General features: G+C 44.3%; 2 protein-coding genes across 5 annotated transcripts in view; both read left to right on the top strand.

Annotated features, from left to right (window-relative positions):
• LOC138368376 (filaggrin-2-like) overlaps positions 1–5,772 on the top strand; it is a 36,175-nt gene extending 30,403 nt beyond the window's left edge. The window contains exon 2 of the mRNA XM_069330905.1: positions 4,824–5,772. Within this exon, the coding sequence (XP_069187006.1) occupies positions 4,824–5,772 (949 nt within the window). The remainder of the gene's footprint in view (positions 1–4,823) is intronic.
• Positions 1–26,387, top strand: part of LOC123756565 (adenylate cyclase type 5) — an 814,648-nt gene that overhangs the window by 161,346 nt on the left and 626,915 nt on the right. For 3 of the 4 annotated variants that reach the window (XM_069331338.1, XM_069331335.1, XM_069331339.1), the window contains exon 2: positions 11,248–12,329. In XM_069331338.1, coding sequence (XP_069187439.1) covers positions 12,192–12,329 — 138 coding nt within the window. In that variant the 5' untranslated portion in view covers positions 11,248–12,191. Of the gene's footprint in view, positions 1–2,874; positions 3,033–11,247; positions 12,330–26,387 lie in introns of those variants that run through there. The other variant, XM_069331336.1, reaches the window with a different exon arrangement.

Raw genomic sequence — 26,387 nt, 5'->3', positions numbered from 1 at the left:
CTGGCTGAGGGGAGGGACACACACCTGTGCTCCTGGCTGAGGGGAGGGACACACACCTGTGCTCCTGGCTGAGGGGAGGGACACACACCTGTGCTCCTGGCTGAGGGGAGGGACACACACCTGTGCTCCTGGCTGAGGGGAGGGACACACCTGTGCTCCTGGCTGAGGGGAGGGACACACACCTGTGCTCCTGGCTGAGGGGAGGGACACACCTGTGCTCCTGGCTGAGAGGCGACCGTAGCCCTAATTAATTAATACACCGAAATTTTGTCATTAATATTCCATGGTATATTGCGAGGCAGTGGTATTCAGTCAGCGCATGACTTTGATGATCAATAGGGCATTTGTATTTACCTAAAACAAACACACACGCACGCACGCACACACACACACACACACACACACACACACACACACACACACACACACACACACACACACACACACACACACACACACTCACACACACACACACACACACACTCACATACACACTCACACACGCAAGCACACGTCTGCATAAGGAGTCATCCAATATTGTATATGTCATATTAGTTGTGAAATGCGGCGCCAGCTGGAAGTCGTTATCTTGTCAAACACAAAAAGAGGCTGGAGAAAGTTCAGGGATGTGTAATCAGACAAGTCCCAGAGTTAAGAGATATGAATAACGTGGAAAGACTTAACTATTTAGTCTTTCCTCGTGCATACACATAACACGTGGATAGTATGTGCATGTGTACCAATTTCATCTATCTCCCTCCCGTCACTGGAAGGTAGATGAAATAGATAAACATGCGCATACACAAGGAAATCACAGTAACGCGATGTATCTACGAGAAGATCATTGGAGCAGGACCGGGGCTCGAACGAGTGTCCTGGGTAACTAAAGACGCGCGAGATCTCAGGTTATAATATTTATCATTTCGTGGTCCAGGGGGGAGGGGTGAAGGCGCGCATCTGGAGTCACCCAGGACGCTCCTTCGATTCCCACCCTGCTCGAAAGATTTTCTCAGGGTATACATAATTTTCCCATACAAAATTCTCAGGGAATAGACTCCGCAGATAGTCTATTCGGATGTGGATTATGTGGAATATAATCTGTGATGAGGATTCGAACCTATGCGCTGGGTATTCCCAGGCACACGCCCCAGACAATCAGACCACGACATGGTAAAAGGATTGCAACCTGGAGTTCTACTGATCATACGAGGGTTCCTGAGGCTTCCACTGAAACTGGACAGAAGTGAATCCTCATCACGGCTCCTTCGGATTTTCTCATTGATGCATCACGTTAGTGTGATTACTCTGTGTATTGAAAAAGGAGCATCAGAGGTAGAACATTTCTAGATGACAGAAGCCAGTGTGCATGGGGCAACCCGTCGTCGACTCAAGTCCATTACATCCAGCGGTCGACCCCACAGACGCATTTATAAATTTATACATGCTGTTCATTCAAGACGGGAATGTTCTCAAATATAAATTAATATTATAATATATTAGCATATTGTGCATATATAGGCATAGGTTAGGTTAGGTGTTTAGGTTCTGTTGGCGATTATTTGTAGTACGTGGGTGAAGCATTTACAGCGTTGTGGTTCGAACAAAATTCGTCAGTGAAGCACTTGTTCTGGAAGTGTTCGAACGTCACCAGTTGTGAGTCGTGTGTAAACTGTTTTTCATTCATAAACAGAGGGTTTAGCGGGTGTGTGGAATGGACTTTGGGTCTTTGTTTGGAGGACGGGCTGCGGGCTGATTGTCTGGGGCGTGTGCCTGAGAATACCCAGCGCATAGGTTCGAATCCTCATCACGGCTCCTTCGGATTTTCTCATTTATTATTATAATTATTATTATTATTATTATTATTATTATTGTTGTTGTTGTTATTAGAAGTAGTAGTAGTAGTATAAGCCTTCAGTCACTAGGTAATCCAAGGAACGAAATTCGACATTACCAATCATATAACACAGCCGGGGTAGGGATGACGACACGACCCCGAGACCGTATAATAATTGTGTTGGGATGGAGGGAAGGGAAAGGAGCCCCAAGGAGCCTTCTCCCTCATGGATAAGAAAAATTTCACATTTTTTCCCTTATTTTTATTATTATTTGTATCATCATCATTCATCATCCTGTGGGAACGATACAGAGTTCCTCTGTTTATTTTGATGATCCTTCCCTCCTTGCTCCATGTCCAACTATGTGATATAAATGCCATGCTTCGTGTTAGTCGGTTTGTTTGCGGTTGCTGGAAGTGTTGCCAGCGCTGATTGATGCTGGCAGTGGCTCGGCGCCCCAACCAATTGGTGGCTTTGTACCGAACTTGCTTCTCCAAGTGCCAATACCTGACAGTCTGTTGAATTTGTAAATTGAAGTTTTTGGCCGGAAACGTTATCCATTAGAGTAAGATCTCTGGAAATTTTTGAATTTCGTTAAGCATTTATTTTTATAATTACCTATGAACTGTGAAAAATATTTACTTTAAGTTTACGTATGTACATTTTGACTTTGTAAAACACTTTATTGATTTTTATCTTTATAGTCCTCTAGAGACAGTTTTGTTATAATTATATTTGCAGTTATTACTCTGCATGTTGTTGATGGCTGATTTATACCTGGTTGATACCTGGTTGATGGGGTTCTGGGAGTTCTTCTACTCCCCAAGCCCGGCCCGAGGCCAGGCTAGACTTGTGAGAGTTTGGTCCACCAGGCTGTTGCTTGGAGCGGCCCGCAAACCCACATATCCGCCACAGCCCGGTTGGTCCGGCACTCCTTGGAGAAAATGTTGTTGTTGGTATTTTAAATATTAATGTGATAAACTTTTAAATTTATAAACATTTGAGTGTGTAATTAATACTCTCCTTTTTTTCTTTACAGATTCATGGGGATGATTGAATGAGTTGGCGAACAGTAGGGCAGCACTCTCTGCCTCCTGTGACCAGCTCCTTGACATGGTGGGGGGCTTGAGTACTTCCTGGACACACAAGCCACCTCACTGTCTCTTGTGAAGCTGCTCGACAGGCATCTTGCCACACGTTTGTGTATTACAACCTGTATAATTACACGTTTCTCTTGAAGTTTAGTAAGACCCAATTAGGCTGAATTAATCCGCTATATCAAATCTGTCCTGGGTCGAGTGGGTATTGTAAGGTCCCCTATCTGTCCAAAGGTGGCACCCCTATCTGTCGAAGGGTGCCACGAGACCAACCAAGGGTAACTCGCTTATACTTTACTGTTTTGTCTAAGGTTCTTCCCGAGGCTTGTGCGGCCGGCCACCGCACACGAGGCCTCTACTACTCAAAGTTCCTCTAGCGATCGGCCGGTCGAGGGAGCCGGTCGGCCGAGTGGACAGCACACTGGACTTGTGATCCTGTGGTCCCGGGTTCGATCCCGAGCGCTGGCGAGAAACAATGGGCATAGTTTCTTTCACCCTATGCCCCTGTTACCTAGCAGTAAAATAGGTATCTGGGTGTTAGCTGTCACGGGCTGCTTCCTGGGGGTGGAGGCCTGGTCGAGGACCTGGCCGTGGCGACACTAAAGCTCCGAAATCATCTCAAGATAACCTCAAGAAGATAGCGATAAATCCTGTGATTTTGATGAATCTTAAAGCATTGTTCCATTCGGCCGAAACACTTCCTGTTAGGAAACTTTAGTGAGATTGAACCTGTCCCTATGGTGTAGCAGGTGAAGGGCCGTTAACAGTTTAAGAAAAATACCACCACTATAGCGCTGCCATTGGCGCATTGAATTGAAATTGAAATAAATTTATTGAGGTAAAATACACACAAAGGAATGAGGTAGCTCAAGCTATGCTCACCCCGTTCAGTACAACGTGTTCATACATATATTGGCACACATCACAAACAATAAACATATTGCCGAACATTCTGAGAGATAAACATGTACAATGTATTAACCATATGCACATGAAATCCATTCTTATAAAAATTTCAAATGGAAAATCAATTAACCGAGTTAATTGAGCCTTTATCTCAGTTTGTGGGCGGAGGCTTCAGTTGAAGAGAGTGCCAAGGTCCAGTGATTAACACAAGTAACTCTCCAGTATCATGCGATCTTCTCACGAGAACTGTTTAAGTATTCAGAAAGAAGCAGTTCAAGAAGAACTAGAGAGCCAGCTGGTTGTGAATACCGCAGCCCATCCTCCTTAAGTGAAAGTACTTATTGTAACTATTTGGTCGAAAATACCAATATGTTGTGAGGGATCACCAGAAACTCAATTTTTTATTATTGAATTTAGACAAACCGGAAACTTTTTATCATAAATCTAATACCTAGCTTAACAGAAGCTCTTCTAGTACTACTTTCTTTAGTACTACTTTTAGTACTAAAGTTTAGTACTAAAGTAGTACTAAAGTACTAAAGTACTAAAGTACTAAAGTAGTACTAAAGTTTAGTACTTTCTTTAGTACCTAATACACACTGTCTGAGGCGTAATAAAGCACATACGTGTGCTACACTAGGCCTAGAGATATTGAAGTTTGGTTTTAGCTTTAGCTCTCTGGATGAACGATGTAGCTTTCTGGTGATGTAGTCCATCACTACATATTGGTATTTTGGACCAAACAGTTACAAAATAGTAACGTCATTACTATATTACTGGACACAGCAGACACATCTGGAGACACAGCAGACACATCTGGAGACACAGCAGACACATCTTGAGACACAGCAGACACATCTGGACACACAGCAGACACATCTGGACACACAGCAGACACATCTGGACACAGCAGGCACATCTGGACACACAGCAGACACAGCAGACACATCTGGAGACACAGCAGACACATCTGCACACACAACAGACACATCTGGACACACAGCAGACACATCTGGACACAGCAGGCACATCTGGACACACAGCAGACACATCTGGACACAGCAGACACATCTGGAGACACAGCAGACACATCAGACATATCTGGACACAGCAGACAAATCTGGACACAACAGGCACGTCTGGACACACAGCAGACACATCTGGAGACACAGCAGGCACATCTGGACACAGCAGACACATCTGGAGACACATCTGGACACAGCAGACACATCTGGACACAGCAGACATCTGGAGACACAGCAGACACATCTGGACACATCAGGAGACACAGCAGATATCTGGAGACACAGCAGACACATCTGGACACAGCAGACACATCTGGACACATCACGAGACACAGCAGACACATCTGGACACAGCAGACACATCTGGACACATCAGGAGATACAGCAGACACATCTGGACACATCAGGAGACACAGCAGACACATCTGGACAAAGCAGGCACGTCTGGACACAGCAGACACATCTGGACACACAGCAGACACATCAGGACACAGCAGACACATCTGGAGACACAGCAGACACATCTGGACACATCAGACACATCTGGACACAGCAGACACATCTGGACACAGCAGACACATCTGGACACAGCAGACACATCTGGAGACACAGCTAACACATCTGGAGACACAGCAGATACATCTGGACACAGCAGACACATCTGGACACATCAGACACACCAGACACATCAGGACACACCAGACACATCTGGAGACACAGCAGACTCATCTGGAGACACAGCAGACACATCTGGACACAGCAGACACATCTGGACACAGCAGACACATCTGGACACAGCAGACACATCTGGACACATCTGGAGACACAGCAAACACATCTGGAGACACAGCAGACTCATCTGGAGACACAGCAGCCACATCTGGACACAGCAGACACCTCAGGATGTAACTGGGGCCGGTGAGAGGAAGGGTGAGGCAGACACTTCACAGCGCTAGCCACGCTCCAGGTTCCAGCATGTCACCATCAATGGAAAAACGCTTTATTATCACACGTGGAAAAAACTGTATGGAAAAAATTACATTAAAAAATGCTATAATAAATTACTGTTGAAAACTGATTCATGTCAAATTAAATACAAACTTGAAATACACAGAAACAATTACATTAGTATAATTGGTATTCACCCGGCCTGAATCTTCGCCTCCTCACTAAGTATCTAAAGTCAATAACCAAATGGCAATCAAACTGATTATATTCATAGATATGGATAATTTAATAATTAGATAAGATAGCAAAATAACTGAATGAGAATATAAACGTAATATGAAGACGTAATAAACGCGGCGTATATCATTATGTTGGCCATAACAGTGATGACGATAACTGTGAGATACGCAAATTACGCCGCGTGTGTTGGTCACCTCGTAACGACGCCCACCTCATTAACGCTCTGAATAATTCAGGACCTGTTGCGGGGACCTTTTTTGTTATGGTAACGGCTCTAGGGCTGAGGGGGGTGGACGAGTTCTCTTCTTATATGTGTGTGTGTCTGTTTTGTCTTCCTGACTGACTGACTGACTGCCTTCCTTCCTTCCTTCCTTCCTTCCTTCCTTCCTTCCTTCCTTCCTTCCTTCCTTCCTTCCTTCCTTCCTTCCTTCCTTCCCTTTCCTTCCTTCCTTCCTTCTTCCCTTCCTTCTTCCCTTTCTTCCTTCCTTCCTTCCTTCCTTCCTTCCTTCCTTCCTTCCCTTCCCTTCCCTTCCCTTCCTTCCTTCCTTCCTTCCTTCCTTCCTTCCTTCCTGACTGACTGACTGACTGACTGACTGACTGACTGACTGACTGACTGACTGACTGCCTGCGTTTGTGTGTTTGCCTACTCACGTAGTTTCACTCACCTAAACGTACTTGCAGTGTGGAAATTCAGCTGTTAATATAAGAACACAAGAATACACCAAACTGCAGCAGGCATATTGCCCCATGGGAACCCACTCCTATTTATTCCCCACCCAAACGTACTCAAATGTATGTGTAACCTTCGCTTGAAGCAGTCCAGCGGTCCCACTGATCGCTGGAGCGTTAGTTGTTTAGTGCTCTCATTATACTATCGTTTTTGTTGTATTTAGTTATACAACCGAGTATTAACTTAACATAAAAACTTCCTCGTCTATTCCATTACATTAATTTACATCTACTCTTTGCTTGCTCTCATTCTCTTGGGCCTTAGTTTGAACGTTATTTGTTTGTCCAATTGCTGAAGTTCCTTGGAATCTTGATATATCGTTATCATGTCTCCCATGTTTTCTGTCTTCAGTGTGGTGAGCTCCAGTTCCTTCAGTCTTTCCTTGTAGCTCAAGCCTCTAAGTTATAGCAACGAATATTGTTGCATATATTTAAATGTTCTCGTGGATTGTTTTGTGCTTATTTTTTATGTAAGGGCTGAATGTCGAGGCTGCATACTGGTAAGTTAGTCTCCCGTTCGTTGTATACAGCGTTCGAAAGGCTGCTTTGTCGAAGTTCCTGTAGCCTATTTGTAGCTACTACCCTTGGCTTATCTTTAGTGTAACCTGCTACACGTTGTTCGCTTAATATTGTCTAGTTTGAAAGTTTAACTCTTTGGCAATTTTTAAGTAATATTAATATATTTGCATGGCCAGATGACACAATTGTAGGAGCCAATTATTATACTTAAATATTGAATTACTTTAATATTATTTTAGTTTAAAAATTAAACTTTTGCTCTTAACTCATATTAGTAAATTACTCAAGTAAAAATTCATTTCCTTCGTCAGCATGTTAGGGTAGTTAAAAACCATTAGCAGCCAAGGAGAACTAAGACATTATGTGGTTAAATGGCACTGGCTCCGATAGTAATGTTGTCCTTGGCAGTGAAATAAACCCCCAAGGGTGCCACCCCATCACAACCCGGCACCGGTGCCACCCCATCACAACCCGGCACCGCCACCTCCTATGCTCTCTCGGAACTCTTTAATGGATTCTAAATTTCCATGCTCTAATATTCCTAATGCTTGGTTTAGTGTAGGTCTTAGGGCCTAGCAACCCCCTCCAAGAGGATTACCACCACACTTGCTTACTGACCAACCAGCCAGTATGGTTTAGTCCCGGACATAGTCCACGACTAAAGTTAACGCTTAGTGTATATACACCAGGAAGCTGGGTGCACCTCTGGCTGGATCCGTGTTTTGCTAGTCGAAATATTCTCAACTATTTTATAATTCTGTGAATTTTTTCTGCTTTTTCCTAGTGGATTTTTGCACTGATGTAATTTAATATTTTTTCTGCACATAATATTCTCTTTCATGCATGTTTGCCTTTTTTTTATTTATTGTCTTAAAAAATATAGGGTAAATAATTAATTTATTTACCCATATTATTCATGGACATATTTCCACTATTTTTATACATGGTCATAACATGTTCTTATTGATTGTATTCAACTCTTTTTCAGTAATAAGTGTAGATAACATAAGTGTATATTAGCCTATGCACACTTAATGCACGGACAGTAATTAGACAGGCGTGTTTTCACAACACAAACAAGGTTTTGCACACACATGTGGCATGACTGGCTGTATAATATAGTAAATGTATAGATATTTCTATTCATAGAAATACCAAAGTACAGTACTGTATATATTAAAAGTAATGATGAAGACAAGCCCGCACCCAGGACGGAAAAAGGCCAGTTGTCACAAGGTTGGTGGTGTGCATGACAAGTTCCTATATTCTTTACCTGTGCATGATGGCCGCTTGCCAGATGCTGCCCACGTTATTCTGCTAATGCAAGCATCTGGCCGGCGCGCTGGTAGGCTCTGTACTCACCTTGGTTGTGCCTGCGGGGGTTGAGCTTCGGCTCTTTGGTCCCGCCTCTCAATTGTCAATCAACTGATGTACAGATTCCTGAGCCTACTGTGCTTTATCATATCTACATTTGAAACTGTGTATGGAGTCAGCCTCCACCACATCACTTCCTAGTGCATTCCATTTATTAACTACTCTGACACTGAAAAAGTGCTTTCTAATGTCTTTGTGGCTCATTTGGGTACTCAGCTTCCACCTGTGTCTCCTTGTGCGTGTTCCACCCGTACTAGGGAGGTATGTGTGTGCGTGTATTTATTTACTATTTGTATTTACTACTTGTGCCTGCAGGATCGAGCTGTTAGCTCTTGGACCCCGCCTTTCTAACCGTCGGTTGTCTAATTTTCTGAACCCAGACCTATTTTTCCTCTAGCTCAAACTCAAATTTCTAACAAACTCACAAACACACACACACGTACACACACACACACACACACACACACACACACACACACGTACACACACACACACACACACACACACACACACACACACACACACACACACACACACACACACACACGTACACACACACACGTACACACACACACACACACGTACACACACACACACACACACACACACACACACACACACACACACACACACACACACACACACACACACACACACACACACACACACACACACACACACACACACACACACACACGTACACACACACACGTACACACACACACACACACGTACACACACACACACACACACACACACACACACACACACACACACACCCACCCACACACACACACACACACACGTACACACATCCTTGTAGAGACATGTTATTGAATGTGACAAAAAGGGTGAGGAGATCAGTGAGTCTAGCACCAATCTTCTTTAAGTTTATTATGTTTTCCTCACTTGAGAAGGAAGTTGAAAAATTAAACTCCTAAGTTTATTTTACAATTTTAGTAGGAGCCGGTCGGTCGAGCGAACAGTACGTTGGACTTGTGATCCTGTGGTCCTGGGTTCGATCCCAGGCGCCGGCGAGAAACATTGGGCAGAGTTTCTTTCACCCTATGCCCCTGTTACCTAGCAGTAAAATAGGTACCTGGGTGTTAGTCAGCTGTCACGGGCTGCTTCCTGGAGGTGGAGGGCTGGTCGAGGACCGGGCCGCGGGGACACTAAAGCCCCGAAATCATCTCAAGATAACCTCAAGATAGTATGGCCTGGCGCTAAAAGATGCGAGTCGTTCATTTTTCAAAAGACACAGTAAAAGTTAATACATTAACTAGTGTATAAATAGTGAATAAAATGTATGTCATAAGTGTATTTTTATAAATTTTTAAATATATTATTTTTAACTAGTGCAGAAATAGTGAATAAAAGTGAATACAATGACCCAATCTATCAGTCCGTCCTCTAAAGTTGTCACAACGGACAGAAAACGTGAATATTTTTTATATATGATTTATAGTAGATCCTTATTTGCCAGGTGGATATTTTGACGTGAAAATGCAATGTATTATTCGAGATGAGAATTGATGAAGATTAGGCCACCGAAGAGGTGGCACGGGCATGAATAGCCCGTAATTTATTTGAGTTGTTGTTGTTGTTTTAGATTTAGCTACTCAGAACGAAATGTCCATGTAGCACGGGCTATGGTGAGCCCGTAATTGAGTTTACAGTGGCAGTTTTTGCTAGTGAGTTTGCCTTTTCATTACCATCTATGCTAATGTGACTTGGTATCCAATTTAGTTTTATTCGAGAGTTCAGATTTAATATATATCTGAGAGTGAGGTGAAGTGTCACCTGGGTCAGTAGGCCCACTGCAGCTTACCCATTTCCTGTATTCCAATGTTGACTAGGGCAGTGTGCTGGGTGTTCTGTATTGGTCTCGAAGATGGAACAATGTAACTGTTAGCTGGTTGTTGATAGTTGGGTTACATCAAAGATTCAAGCACGAGTTTAGTCTATATTTCCAGCAAAATAACTCGAAAGTTCAGTTTTAAACTTAAAAGGTCAGACGCGTGTTGCTCAAGTACGCATCTCCTTAAACACGTATTAACATCCTCGGAGAGATCATGAGATGATTTCGGGGAGGTAGAATAAATGTGAATTGATTGTAGAGAGCAGCATATATTGCATGCAGATACGAAGAGAGGATGTTGTTGTTATAGATTCAGCTACTCGGAACAAGTTTCAAGTACCACGGGCTATGGTGAGCCCGTAGTGGACTTACCTGGCACAGGAGCGGTGTTTCTGTAAGAAGAGAGGACAGGTGAGGTCGTTACCGTGTAGACGGGGTCTGGGTAGTCTAGTCCGGAATTCTCGTAGGTCGGTTGGGGGCGTTCAGTCTTTATTGTGAATAATTTGCGACACCAAACCTTGCAAAAACCTTGCGATATCCAGTCTAAACCTTGTACAAAGTATATGTTAAAATTGCAGTATGACTGAACGCTCTTGCAACACATACTGTATCTGTCCATTGTATTGCCTCTTATTTTGATTGATTATATTGGTTTATATGAATGTTTTGTATTGTAATTAAATGTTTTAATATATAATAATTTTTTTACATTTCAGGTGTAAAAGGTTCCGTCAGGAGTTTCAGAGACATGATGAAATATAAATCATTGAAAAAGAACACACATTAATAGAAAAATGCACTGCGTAAGTTGTGGTGTACTGGGAAGTGTTGAGTGAATATTGCCTACAGGTGTGTACAGGACGACCAGGTACACTCTAGGTGTGTACAGGACGACCAGGTACACTCTAGGTGTGTACAGGACGACCAGGTACACTCCAGGTGTGTACAGGACGACCAGGTACACTCTAGGTGTGTACAGGACGACCAGGTACACTCCAGGTGTGTACAGGACGACCAGGTACACTCTAGGTGTGTACAGGACGACCAGGTACACTCCAGGTGTGTACAGGACGACCAGGTACACTCTAGGTGTGTACAGGGCGACCAGGTACACTCCAGGTGTGCGCTACAGCACCAGTATTCTTTGTGAGTACAAGTGACAGAAACATGGCTTGAGAAGTCTTATACATATATTTCGACTATTAACAAATAATATACAAACCTATTTGTTAATTCAATAGCCTTGATCGTGTGCGGCCCTCGGGTATTGTTTATCAATTATATGTATTAGTGATAGTGAGAAGAGACTTGTGTTGAGGATGAGACACGCTGAGTTGAGAAGCTGAGTGCAATAAACACAATATTACTGTGTAAAACAATTTAAGTGAACCTCTGCTGTGAATATTGGAACATTAAACACTATTGAATAACTTGGAGACTTGGTCTTAAGGCCGCCCTCCGTCTCTGGACACGGCTGAATACGACGCCTGCTCTTTCCTGTTTGTGGCAACAGAGGAGTGGTACATATATTGGCAGCTTACCTCACCTGTGAGCATCACTGTAGCCCAGGCGTGGGGAGAGAGCCGCCGGCAGGTGCAGCAAGGCTAGAGTAAGAGGCGGAGCCCAGCTCGCTCTTGGTCTCCTCCTCTACAACAGGAAGATGGCCTCTCCCTCCAGGATGAGGCTTGGGCCGGGAAAACTCCCAGTAATCCGCAGCAACAGCGACTCTCAGAGGAACATTGCAAAGCAGAATTTCAGAAACTTCTCGTTGAAATGTCGACGTATGGCGTGGGACGAGGTAAGTACACAGTTTATTGTTATTTTTTCTCTCCTTAACCTTAATAGAGCACGACTTTCATATGTAACATTGCATTATTCCCGCCTCTTCGAGAGCTGCTCAGGACCCGTCACGAGCGCCGACACCGGATTTTCACATTTCTTGCCACTTAGTGTCTGGCTGGTAATGTTGGACATCATAATTCCTGGCCTTTTAACATCAGTTTCGACAACGTTTGTCTGATAGTGTTTTAATTTAATAATCTTTCGAGTGAATCACAACAAACATGATAGTGTCTCGTAGTGCAGTTGGTTTAGTTCTCGGTAACTATCCCAGGCTGGTAACTATCCCAGACAGGTAACTATCCCAGGCTGGTAACTATTCCAGACTGGTAGCTCTCCCAGACTGGTAACTCTCCCAGACAGGTAACTATGGTAACTTGCTATGACGTGTATGAGGTCCTCAGGTTGCCCTCAACACCAATTCAATTTCTTTATTATGCCCCCCATACCCATCCCGTGGTCGGTGGTGTAAAGGATTACAGAGGCACATAATCGGTTCAGGAACTGAACCCTCTAGTTCTTTTAGCTAAGCAAATAACAATCTTTTGACGCTAGTTGCACAATTATTAATGTTATATATACATGTACACATACTCATACATACATGTACATTCATATACATCTACATATATACATACACATACATATTTAATCACCTTCACAAATACACACATCAATAATCTTTTGCATCACCAGTGATCCAACAAAAGCCGTGGTGTTGTTTAACGTATAATTGATATATATTGTTGCTCGACACCGCAATTGTGGAATTAAACTGTTTTATTGTATTAATGTCAACGCATTATTCCCGATATTAACTATAACATGGTAAATCTCCTGTTAATGTCAATTAACTATTATTGAAATACCGACAACACCGCTTTATATTACCTTTATTTAGGAGAAAAAATTATATATATATAGTACTGGCAGGAGGTTTTCTTTTATACATGTGTCATTGAATATGACAGCATATTCTGTATGAACTATCTTCTATTTAGGGTTATTCCTATCTATTCCTGTAACTAGTGCTCTTGCATCAGGGTTTAATTGGAAGAGGAGTTCTCCAAAAGTCATGTTCGTTTTCGAGGTGAAGAAAAAGAAGTAAATACCTGTAGAATGTAATACACTTATTTTAAAATTGCACAACGTTTTGAACCTACATGGTTCATTCTCAAGTGATAAGACAATTTAATTTTTATGAAGATTAAGCCACCCAAAAGGTGGCACGGGCATGAATAGCCCGTAAGTGGTGGCCCATTTGAGCCATTACCAGTATCAATAGCTGATACGGGATATCTGTGGAGGGATAAGACAATACAAAGCGCGTTAGATTTATACGAGTGCGGGGTCAGGTGAAGACAAGTAGATCTATACAAATGGGACAAGATTAAAGGAAAAGGTAAGGCGAAAATCGAGGATGAAGCACATACAAAGATTAATCAGGTGTAGTAAGCCTATTATGCTGAGAAGTGTATTCTGTGTTGGCATCTTTACGTTCCGGTCTTGTTCTTATTCTCACGGTGGGTAGAGTGAATAGTTCCGTAATTTGGGCATTTATGATAGGTTGTTCTATTTTTATGTGGATTGCTTCAAGAATTTGTAATCGTCTTACATCTTGGGTTTTGTCTATTATACAGGTGTTTTTATTCAGCATTTCTCTTGTTAGGGTGATGTCATGGGCTTGTCTCATGGGATTTATGGGGGCACCGGATTGAAGATGACAGGTCAAACGCCTCGTCAGCTTGGTCGACGTATGGTCCTATACGTCGGTCTTATATGATCCTATATACGTATGGTCCTATACTATATATCCTTCGTATGGGGAGCTTGTGCAGCTAGGAGGCGTTCTTTGTCCTTCCCTGATGCTGCCTCCAGCAATGTTGTGGCGATGTTCTCCACTATGGGACTATCCCAGTTGACCTGTTTGCAGTCGTTTGGAAAAGTTGGTCGAGGTTGATAGTTGGCGAGATTCTCCCACTGGCCGGCTCCGTTTGCGAATTTGGGATCATAAATCTCAATGGAATCTCTTAGATATTTCGGTAGTATTTCATTCACTAATTCATCGGTAGCACTAGTCGTGGATAAGAATGCCGGCAATGCTAACTGTGTCGCCTTGCGAATACTTGTACCCCCGAGTCTAACTGGGAGCGTTGCTTGGTCCCACTGGTCATCTTGCAGGGAGAGGTTTAACACTTTCATGGTTATTGATTTTAGGAGTGCGTCATATTCTGTTAATTTTGGATTGTCGTAGGAAGGAGCACACCTGAGGAAATAGGTAAGTCTGGGCAAAGCTAGGCACCTTGTGAGAAGGTACAAAGCATTCTGGGCATCCAAAGCCCCTATTCTTCCCTCCATCCTCTTCAGGTCGTTCAGCTTTTCTGCGAGGATTACCTCAATGGTACTCGAGCCCAGCACACTGTTGGTGGGAGCGATCACTGGGGCTTCTGGCACCACAGTTCTTACTGCATCTATGATGTGTTGGCTAGATGAGATGATTTCGCACTTTGATCATATCATTACTGACACTAACTTTTTAATAAGTTTAATACTACATAAATATGGATCAGTAGGCCTCCGTATCTCCGTATAATCCGTATCAACATGTTATCATGACATTAAAACCCTGTAGCATGTAATAATATTGTTCATAATATTCAAGTATTGTAATGTACAACTTTATATACCTAATCTGGCTGAAATTATATATATAATGAACACAGTTTTGTTCTTGTTTTTAAGATTAGGTTGTGGGATTTGGTCAAGTTTCGTTAAGTTTGCTTTCATGTTAAAAAATGTACACACAGTTTGTGTCGAGCTAAAAAATATAGTAAGATCAAAGCTGTACTAGTTAGACCTTATCTCTATGTAGACCATTTGCCTGCGACGTTATTTATGTTTAACATGAGAATGGCTTAAATTATGAGCACAGCAAAAGCCAGAACCAAGAACTGCCACAGAAAGAGCACCCACAGAACAGTAGATGGACACCAACACTTGTAGCATTAATGCCAACACCTGACACGTTAAGGTTGTCAAATAATTATCAAATGTGCGCTAGGGAGCCGGTCGGCCGAGCGGACAGCACACTGGACTTGTGATCCTGTGGTCCAGGGTTCGATCCCGGACGCCGGCGAGAAACAATGGGCAGAGTTACTTTCACCCTATGCCCCTGTTATCTAGCAGTAAAATAGGTACCTGGGTGTTAGTCAGCTGTCACGGGCTGCTTCCTGGGGGTGGAGGCCTGGTCGAGGACCGGGCCGCGGGGACACTAAAGCCCAGAAATCATCTCAAGATAAGTCATATAGGAATGTCAGTGGATGTCATTGTAGAGGAACCTGGAGAAATAGAAGGACTGAGGACATCACCTCAGCAGAGTCTAGCACAGGTAAAGACTAAATTAGAGCTAAGACTATGCACAAGATGTAGAGGCATAAGGCTGCAGCTTCAGGATCTCTGGGATTTTACAAGAACTTACAAAATGATGAACACATTTAACATATTCTGTTAAAATGAGCTAACAGAAGAACAAATGTTGAGATGTAGGCAGGGCACACACAGAGTCCTTACTTCTTACTTTTATATTGCATATAATATTTAATATTGTGATGTACGAAACATTTCTACTCCGATGCTGAAATTTGACGAATGTTGAGTGTGTCCCGGCACATTATTGTGCAACATTTTGGAAAGCTTTCATCAATGTAATATTGAAATACCTTCGTGACTGTAACGCACAGAAATGATTTGTATTAATATTAACAACTGCTGTGTGTTGGATCTCCCCGGAATGAATGGGAAATTATCTTGATTTTAAATCTTCAGTCTTGTAAATAACGGGTAGAAGAGGCCACACTGTCGGCGCCAGCGTTCCCGTAATGCCTATCAAGCAATTATCGACTGTCACATGCAATTACCTCGGTGTTGCGACGCCGAGCCAATCAGTCAATCAACAATCACATAATTGCATACGTTCCTACAGTCCAGGTTGTCAATATCTGCAGCCAATCAGAGCGCGCTGTGCCCTCTACCCTTTAACCGTAGTGTGAGTGTAAGGCCGCGACAGTGGTGACCCAAGGCCCCGACCTGGTGATGGTGGTGACCCAAGGCCGCCACCTGGTGACAGTGGTGACCCAAGGCCCCGACCTGGTGACAGTGGTGACCCAAGGCCCCGACCTGGTGATGGTGGTGACCCAAGGCCGCCACCTGGTGACAGTGGTGACCCAAGGCCCCGACCTGGTGATGGTGGTGACCCAAGGCTCCGACCTGGTGACAGTGGTGACCCAAGGCCCCGACCTGGTGATGGTGGTGACCCAAGGCTCCGACCTGGTGACAGTGGTGACCCAAGGCTCCGACCTGGTGACAGTGGTGACCCAAGGCCCCGACCTGGTGATGGTGGTGACCCAAGGCCGCCACCTGGTGACAGTGGTGACCCAAGGCTCCGACCTGGTGACAGTGGTGACCCAAGGCCCCGACCTGGTGACAGTGGTGACCCAAGGCCCCGACCTGGTGATGGTGGTGACCCAAGGCCGCTACCTGGTGACAGTGGTGACCCAAGGCCCCGACCTGGTGACAGTGGTGACCCAAGGCCCCGACCTGGTGACAGTGGTGACCCAAGGCCCCGACCTGGTGATGGTGGTGACCCAAGGCCCCGACCTGGTGACAGTGGTGACCCAAGGCCCCGACCTGGTGACAGTGGTGACCCAAGGCCCCGACCTGGTGATGGTGGTGACCCAAGGCCCCGACCTGGTGACAGTGGTGACCCAAGGCCCCGACCTGGTGACAGTGGTGACCCAAGACCGCGACCTGGTGACAGTGGTGACCCAAGGCTCCGACCTGGTGACAGTGGTGACCCAAGGCTCCGACCTGGTGACAGTGGTGACCCAAGGCTCCGACCTGGTGACAGTGGTGACCCAAGGCCCCGACCTGGTGACAGTGGTGACCCAAGGCCCCGACCTGGTGACAGTGGTGACCCCAAGGCCCCGACCTGGTGACAGTGGTGACCCAAGGCCGCGACCTGATGACAGTATAGTGACCCAAGGCCGCGACCTGGTGACAGTATAGTGACCCAAGGCCGCGACCCGGTGACAGTGATGACCCAGGATTTTTCGATATGATTCGTGATTAGATTGAGAGAATATATCTGAAAATAATCCGTTATCGTATGATTAGGAAAGTCAATTTGTCATTGTAATTATGTATTGCCATCAAGGGTCGATCTCAATTGGTCATGTTCTAAAATTTATGATTTGTAAATTAAACATAAAGGTATAGTAATTGGCAGAGATTTGTCATTATAAGAATGGTGAAGGGTTGTCATGGCCTTTTGACAGTCTCATGGCAGGCAAACTCATTATAATACCAGACCACACACTAGAAGGTGAAGGGACGAAGACGTTTCAGTCCGTCCTGGACCATTCTCAAGTCGATTGTCTACATACTTCACCTACGTTATTGTGACTCATCGTCTGCAATCATCACTAGTGATGAAATGGTGGTAATATAAGGCTTTGAAAGACTTAGATATAAATGCATTAACAGTGTATGAGAGTAATACTACCACTGTTGGTACTAACTCCCGCTGCTCGCTGCTCAGCATAGTACAACCCGTCCTCTCAAATAATACGTCTCGTTTTGTGCGTTGTGGTTAGGTTAGGGGCTGCTGGGGTTCGTACGTTACCGGCTAGGTTAGCACGCTGTCTTTTGTACGTTGAGCAAATCAAGAGAAGCGGCTGCATAGTGATGGTAGTAATTATAGAGTTGATAGTGCTGATGATGATGATTCGCAGAGTTATATATTTCGAGTGTTGAATTCTATATTAATAACAGAGCGGTGATGATAATCTGTAGAAATACTTGTGGGAACACTCTACTGGCTATAATTTCTCGCTCACAAGAACTCTCTCAAATATGTTTTTAAAAGCTCATTTTGAAAGGTGGTATATGAACAAATCCACAAGGGCCGTACGAGGATTCGAACCTGCGTCCGGGAGCATCCCAGACACTACCTTAATCTGCCGTGGATTTGTTCATTTGATGCATCACGTTAGTGTGATCTCTGTGTGTGAAGGTGGTATATATGCTTTGATTCCCCACAATCCCGAGGACACTTCCAATTTCAAAGCACGGGTATCTACGCTGTTATATACGGGCTTCCTCTTACTTACAAGGCGTGGTTTATAGGCACACTTGCTGCCAAGGGTGTCAGGAGACCCAGCATCAAGTGGCCTGCGTGCTTCCGTTATCCAGTAACGGGAATCTTTAAAAGTACTGACGCAGCCAGCCACCTCGATAACAGGCTGTGATGACTGATGAGCAGGCGAGCAGGAAGCGCGGACGAGATGAGGAAGAGACGAGGCGGTGACGAGGGGGTGACGAAGAGACGAGGGGGTGACGAAGAGACGAGGCGGTGATGAAGAGACGAGGGGGTGACGAAGAGACGAGGCGGTGATGAAGAGACGAGGGGGTGACGAAGAGACGAGGCGGTGATGAAGAGACGAGGGGGTGACGAAGAGACGAGGGGGTGACGAAAGGGTGACGAGTTTGAGACAAAGATGACACACGTCACGACGTGTCGCAACATCTACCCTGGCTAGTAGACAGCTGTTTTGTGAAGGAAATTGTCCCACCATACTGGCCTCTCACACAGCCTCTACAGTGTCCAACCATACTGGCCTCCCACACAGCCTCTACAGTGTCTCACCATACTGGCCTCTCACACAGCCTCTACAGTGTCCCCACCATACTGGCCTCCCACACAGCCTCTACAGTGTCCCACCGTACTAGCCTCCCACACAGCCTCTACAGTGTGCCACCATACTGGCCTCCCACACAGCCTCTACAGTGTGCCACCATACTGGCCTCCCACACAGCCTCTACAGTGTCCCACCATACTGACCTCCCACACAGCCTCTACAGTGTGCCACCATACTGGCCTCCCACACAGCCTCTACAGTGTGCCACCATACTGGCCTCCCACACAGCTTCTACAGTGTCCCACCATACTGGCCTCTCACACAGCCTCTACAGTGTCCCACCATACTGGCCTCCCACACAGCCTCTAGTGTACCACCATACTGGCCTCCCACACAGCCTCTAGTGTCTCACCATACTGGCCTCCCACACAGCCTCTAGTGTCCCACCATACTGGCCTCTCACACAGCCTCTACAGTGTCCCCACCATACTGGCCTCTCAACACAGCCTCTACAGTGTACCACCATACTGGCCTCTAACACAGCCTCTACAGTGTGCCACCATACTGGCCTCTAACACAGCCTCTACAGTGTCCCACCATACTGGCCTCTAACACAGCCTCTACAGTGTCCCACCATACTGGCCTCTAACACAGCCTTTAGTGTCCCACCATACTGGCCCTCCTACACAGCCTCTACAGTGTCCCATCATACTGGCCTCTCACACAGCCTCTACAGTGTCCCATCATACTGGCCTCTCACACAGCCTCTACAGTGTACCACCATACTGGCCTCCCACACAGCCTCTAGTGTCCCACCATACTGGCCTCCTACACAGCCTCTACAGTGTCCCACCATACTGGCCTCCTACACAGCCTCTACAGTGTCCCATCATACTGGCCTCTCACACAGCCTCTACAGTGTACCACCATACTGGCCTCCCACACAGCCTCTACAGTGTCCCACCATACTGGCCTCCTACACAGCCTCTACAGTGTCCCATCATACTGGCCTCTCACACAGCCTCTACAGTGTCCCATCATACTGGCCTCCCACACAGCCTCTACAGTGTACCACCATACTGGCCTCCCACACAGCCTCTAGTGTCCCACCATACTGGCCTCTAACACAGCCTCTAGTGTCCCATCATACTGGCCTCCTACACAGCCTCTACAGTGTCCCATCTACTGGCCTCTCACACAGCCTCTACAGTGTACCACCATACTGGCCTCTCACACAGCCTCTAGTGTCCCACCATACTGGCCTCCAACACAGCCTCTACAGTGTACCACCATACTGGCCTCCAACATAGCCTCTACTTTTTTCACTACCTCCTCTGATTCATTAGGGACAGTCTGAGAGAATTTCAACTTTCTGATAATATTATCAAGTTGACAGTTCTCAGGAATTTCATTATTGGTTTATAATGCTCTTTGTTTTAGGAACATTGCCTCATTAGTGTTAACATTTAGTAGTTTAATATGTGAATTTCTTAACAGTTTAGAAACCATTAAATCAGTTATAGATTATCGTTCCCCGTGTAGCTGGGGCGAGGCAGCTTGAAGTACAAAAATAAGAGGAAGAGCTTCTCTTATAGTGGTGAGTAGCGGGAGATAAAGGAGACTGGTGATTGGGTGGTGAGGGAAGAGATAGACCACGCTGCTCCACGCACTCTGTCACCACACTGTGGCACGCTCCTCCTCAAACACTCTTGATAAGGCACATCCATTCTTTCTGCACTACAGGAATAAATTGTAGAGAGCTAAAGTAGATTAAGAAATAGAAGAACAATAAGAATTGGAATAAGAATAGAAGGTGAACAGACAGAGAAAGCAGATAAAGATAATGGGTTAGAAAGTGAACATATACGAACCCCTCATCCTTCCCTGGTGTATGGTTGCATCTCAGTAACACGAGATGTTACCCAGTTCTCCCTGTTACTTTCTGTTACTTTCTTCGCTCACTTTCAGATTATTATTATTGATTTAATTTCTTCAAGTTTTCTCCACTGTGCTTCGGCAGCATCAGTAAACGATGACACGCAGAATACATTTGGTTGGGGATTTTGGATCCTCTCTTTGTTGACCTCCTGGGTATGGAGACGATGTTGCTGTTCGGGGATGCTAATGTGTTGCAAACGGGCGGAAAACATTGTTTTGGAGAAGCCAAATACGTATTACAGCCAGGTCAGGGTTTGACTGGGCTCTTATGCACTTATTGCTAACATCTTTGCTTGTTGCGAACCAGGTTTGATTGCATTATACTTTTCGTATATGCGTATATTATTGCTCTAGTTCTGTAGCCTCGATCTGCTCTTCGTCTGCCCGTTTGCAGTAATCCTTGTCAGGTGACACACTCCACTCCAGTGCTCTCAGGCATATTTATCACTGAATTATTCGTTCAGATTTCTCTATTCCCTATAAGCTTAATCTGATGCTGGGATTCGCCTTCGTTGGTGTGTAGGTCATTCCTCAGTTCCCACCTCGGTCTCCGTCGGCAGGGAAACATCCCCCCCCCTCCCCCTCGTGCGGTAAACTTTACAGTGAGTTCGTCATGATTCTCCCCCAAGTAGCTTATCACCCTCCAGGCACACTACTACTTAGTCAAGACTTGCAACTTTATAAGAACATTGCACACAACACGCATGTTGACGTAAAAGACAGTCCAACCCTTCTAGGTTTCAAATTTATTAAAAAGACTCGCACAAAGCAGGCACAGCAATATGAAGGCTCTTTTAGGACTACGTTTAGATCACCCTAAGACTTCACCTAACAATATGTCTTGGTTCAAACGTGGTCACTCTCAATTTACTCACTGTCTGAACCACTTTCAGCGATGTCACAGAAACAACTAATTATAAACTACACAGTGGCCATGCCACAACATCCAAAATTCATTACCAACATCATAAGTCATCACCAAAATTAGTCATAAAGACACATCTCAAATATCAATTAATAATTAAGAATGCACAGTGAGGTAACAAATTAATAATATTTAGAACAAGTGAATGTATTAGTAATATCTGACTATAATCAAATAGTCAGAAAAGTGGCATGGCCATGATCGCGTGCCACTTCTGGTGTGAGTGGAGACGGGAGCGGTTTGTATATCAACTGCACTGGTGATGTTGGGTGTCCTTCTGAAACCTCTTCGCCGTCGGATGAGTGTGGCTTCTGTTTCTGGGGGCAGTGGAGAGGGGCCCCCTGGTCGGGATCCGTTATGGCGTTTGCTATTGGCACTGGGCCAGGCGTTACGACTCTGGTATTGCCGAGTCCGTTGGCCGAGGCCGACGACGTATTCCACAAAGATACGTCACATTCAATTGTATGTCATTTGTTATTCAGAATACCTAACCAACTCTGCCCATAGTAGGAAAACAGCATGTCAAGGATTTGGGAATAATGATGTCCGACGACCTAACGTTTAGGGAGCATAACCAAGCAAGTATTGCGTCAGCCAGAAAAATGATAGGATGGATTACGAGAACCTTCAAATCCAGAGATCCCATCACAATGGTTGTACTCTTCAAATCACTTGTGTTGTCCCGTCTTGAGTACTGCTCAGTACTCACTTCCCCCTTCAGAGCAGGAGATATTGTTGAAATAGAGGGAATATAGAGAACATATACGGCACGCATAGACGAGATAAAGCACCTAAATTATTGGGATTGTCTCAAAGCTCTCCAAATGTACTCACTAGAAAGGAGACGAGAGAAATACCAAATAATATGCACATGGAAAATACTGGAGGGACAGATCCTAAATCTACACAGTAAAATAACAACGTACTGGAGTGAACGATATGGAAGAAAATGCAGAATAGAACCAGTGAAGAGCAGAGGTGCCATAGACACAATCAGAGAACACTGTATGAACATCAGAGATTCACGGTTGTTCAACGTCCTACCAGCGAGCATCAGAAATATTGCAGGAACAACCGTGGACATCTTCAAGAGGAAACTAGATTGTTTTCTTCAAGGAGTGCCGGACCAACCGGGCTGTGGTGGGTATGTGGACCTGCAGGCCGCTCCAAGCAACAGCCTGGTGAACCAAACTCTCACAAGTCAAGTCTGGCCTCGGGCCGGGCTTGGGGAGTAGAAGAACTCCCAGAACCCCATCAACCAGGTAACTATCCCTCCAACGGTTGCAGATCACATGATGAATGAGCAACCCGTCCTCTTACAAATTACGTCGCTTTTCGGTCGTATGCGCTACGGCCAAAAATGCCCGTTATTTGAAAATGAAAAATAATTAAAAATAATATATATATATATATATATATATATATATATATATATATATATATAATATATATATATTATATATATATATAATATATATATATTATATATATATATATAATATATATATAATATATATATATTATATATATAATATATATTATATATAATATATATATTACATATATATATATATATATATATATATATATATATATATATATATATATATATATATATATATATATATATATATATATATATATATGAAACCAGAAAGTTAAGGATCCTCTGGTCGGTTAGAAGGGCAAGAAGTTCTTCTAAGGTTTCAAAACGTCATGAATATCGTTAATTGAAAGTTTCCTCTCCTAACCTAACCGAGTAAGAGAAATCAAAGCGGAAAACGGGACAGTACGACACTTTCGAAAGCCGATTTCAATTCAAATTACGTCCCATTTTAGCCTGAGTGCGCATACGAGCGAAAAGCGAGGTAATTTGTAAGAGAATGGGTTTTCATGAGAGGGTAGACATTCGAGTATGGAATTCATGTAATTTCTAAATACGAGAATGTGTGAAGAAGCACAGGCGCCGTACCTTACGTGTTACCTTTAAATAGGGACTGTTGTCATTGTGTCAAGGTACAGAAAAGACTTCCATTTTAGAGTGACCACATGACCACTGGAGCGCAGGGTAACTGCCACCACAATGCACCAAACCGGTAGTATCGTGCAAAATTCATCACATAGAGATAGAACAAAAATAATGAGCTTCTACAAGCTTAAACGCCTTGGCCAAACTTCAGATATGTTATACACCGGTCAAGGGAGCCGGTCGGCCGAGCAGACAGCACGCTGGACATGTGATCCTGTGGTCCCGGTTCGATTCCAGGCGCCGGCGAGAAACAATGGACTGAGTTACTTTCACCCTATGCCCCTGTTACCTAGCAGTAAAATAGGTACCTGGGTGTTACTCAGCTGTCACGGGCTGCTTCCTGGGGGTGGATGCCTGGTCGAGGACCGGGCGGCGAGAACACTGAAGCCCCGAAATCATCTCAAGATAACCTCAAGATACACTGGCGCGAGGAGGGGACATATTCTCTAACAGAACAGTTGACAACCCTCCCTTACTAACAACTGTGATGGTTGAGAGGCGGGACCAAAGAGCCAACGCTCAATCACCGCAAGCACAACTAGGTGTGTACAACTGAGCTAGGGAAGGTCTGATTCAATTGTAATTTATACGATGCGGAGAGGATTAGTACGTTTACCATGAGGGGGCGGGTGAACGTTACCACTTGGACAATGGAGTGCCCCTGACCTTCTAAAATAGTGTAAAACATAGCAGTCATTCTTGTCGCCAACAGAAAGGCAGGGGTGGGATAACGATATTACCGACATTAACATCCAGGCCGGGGGCATGGAGTCGTGGAGGGTGAAGGGGCAACAGTCATGGAATGCCAATTAAGCAAGTACCGGTCACGTGAATCAAATGTCTTTTATGTGTACCAAGTAACTTTCATGTGTACCAAGTAACTTTCATGTGTACCAAGTAACTTTCATGTGTACCAAGTGCCTTTCGCGTGTACCAAATGTCATTTCCATATGGTGGGGAGTATTGGTTAATTTGTCATACTCTGTATAATCTTCCAGAGCTTGATATATTTTGCTTACCTTGATGATATACACTATTGCCGCGTTTAGGTCACTTATTTATCTGTTATTGAACGAGTAAGATATATATATATGTCGTACCTAGTAGCCAGAACGCACTTCTCAGCCTACTATGCAAGGCCCAATTTGCCTAATAAGCCAAGTTTTCATGAATTAATTGTTTTTCGACTACCTAACCTACCTATCCTAACCTAACCTAACTTTTTCGGCTACCTAACCTAACCTAACGTATAAAGATAGGTTAGGTTAGGTTAGGTAGGGTTGGTTAGGTTCGGTCATATATCTACGTTAATTTTAACTCCAATAAAACAAAATTTACCTCATAATGAAATGGGTAGCTTTATCATTTCATAAGAAAAAAATTAGAGAAAATATATTAATTCAGGAAAACTTGGCTTATTAGGCAAATAGGGCCTTGCATAGTAGGCCGAGAAGTGCATTCTGGCTACTAGGTACGACATATATATATATATATATATATATATATATATATATATATATATATATATATATATATATATATATATATATATATATATATATATATATATATATAAAATACTGTATATGGAAGGGGTACCACCTCTGGTGCAAGTGTAGGGACCCATAGCCTCGGAAAAGAAAATAAAGAGTACTCAGAGAAGACCTTGTGGATCCTCACTAAACACTTTGATATTTTCTTCTACCACCCCTATTCTTTTAGTATGTGTGTATATATATCTAACTTTATTTGAAAATTTCATTACACAAAAAGGGATACAACATTGGTTACATGCAGGGTATAAGGCTACTTGTCACAAGTTGTATAGCTCCTCCAGCTCCTCAGATGGCGGGCAGGAACCATGGATGCAGTGAGCATTTCCTCTCTGGATTGCCACACTAAGACGTTGAAAGAGAAAACTGGCAGCTCTAGGGTCTCTAGTTGTTTCAATTAGCTTGGACCCCAACTCCTTCAAAAAACTAGCAGCACTTTTACCCCAGGCACCAAGTGTCTCTGAGGCAATGGGGACAAAATTGTAGTGGTGCTCAAGGTCTCTGTATTTACGTGACTTGGCTATTTCCCGGTGATTGGCAGCACCTCCTGCCTGTGTAGCACTGAAGTCAACATAGGTGTTGGCTAAAGTTGAAACGCAAGTGTAGTCCCACACCAACTGTCTACCATTCTTTCAGGGGTTCACCGTGATCCTGTCTGGGCAACCGACAGGCTCATCAGAGTTGTGGGGCATTAGGTAATGGGGCTCTCTCTCTGCTGGACAACCAGCTGTGGCAAGGCTTCTCTTAATGTCGTTAACTTCGCCGTGTCTTGAATGCCATCCTCCTGTCCTTTGGCAGTGAAAGCCATGCCGTCCGTACCTGTCGGCCACTGCCTCACCGCAAATACACCTGTATTCGGTGTGGATTGGGGCAGCGA

The sequence above is a fragment of the Procambarus clarkii genome, chromosome 25 (genome assembly GCF_040958095.1).
Source record: "Procambarus clarkii isolate CNS0578487 chromosome 25, FALCON_Pclarkii_2.0, whole genome shotgun sequence".
In the NCBI taxonomy this organism is placed as follows: Eukaryota; Metazoa; Arthropoda; class Malacostraca; order Decapoda; family Cambaridae; genus Procambarus; species Procambarus clarkii.
This window is presented reverse-complemented; position numbering and strand designations above follow the sequence as displayed.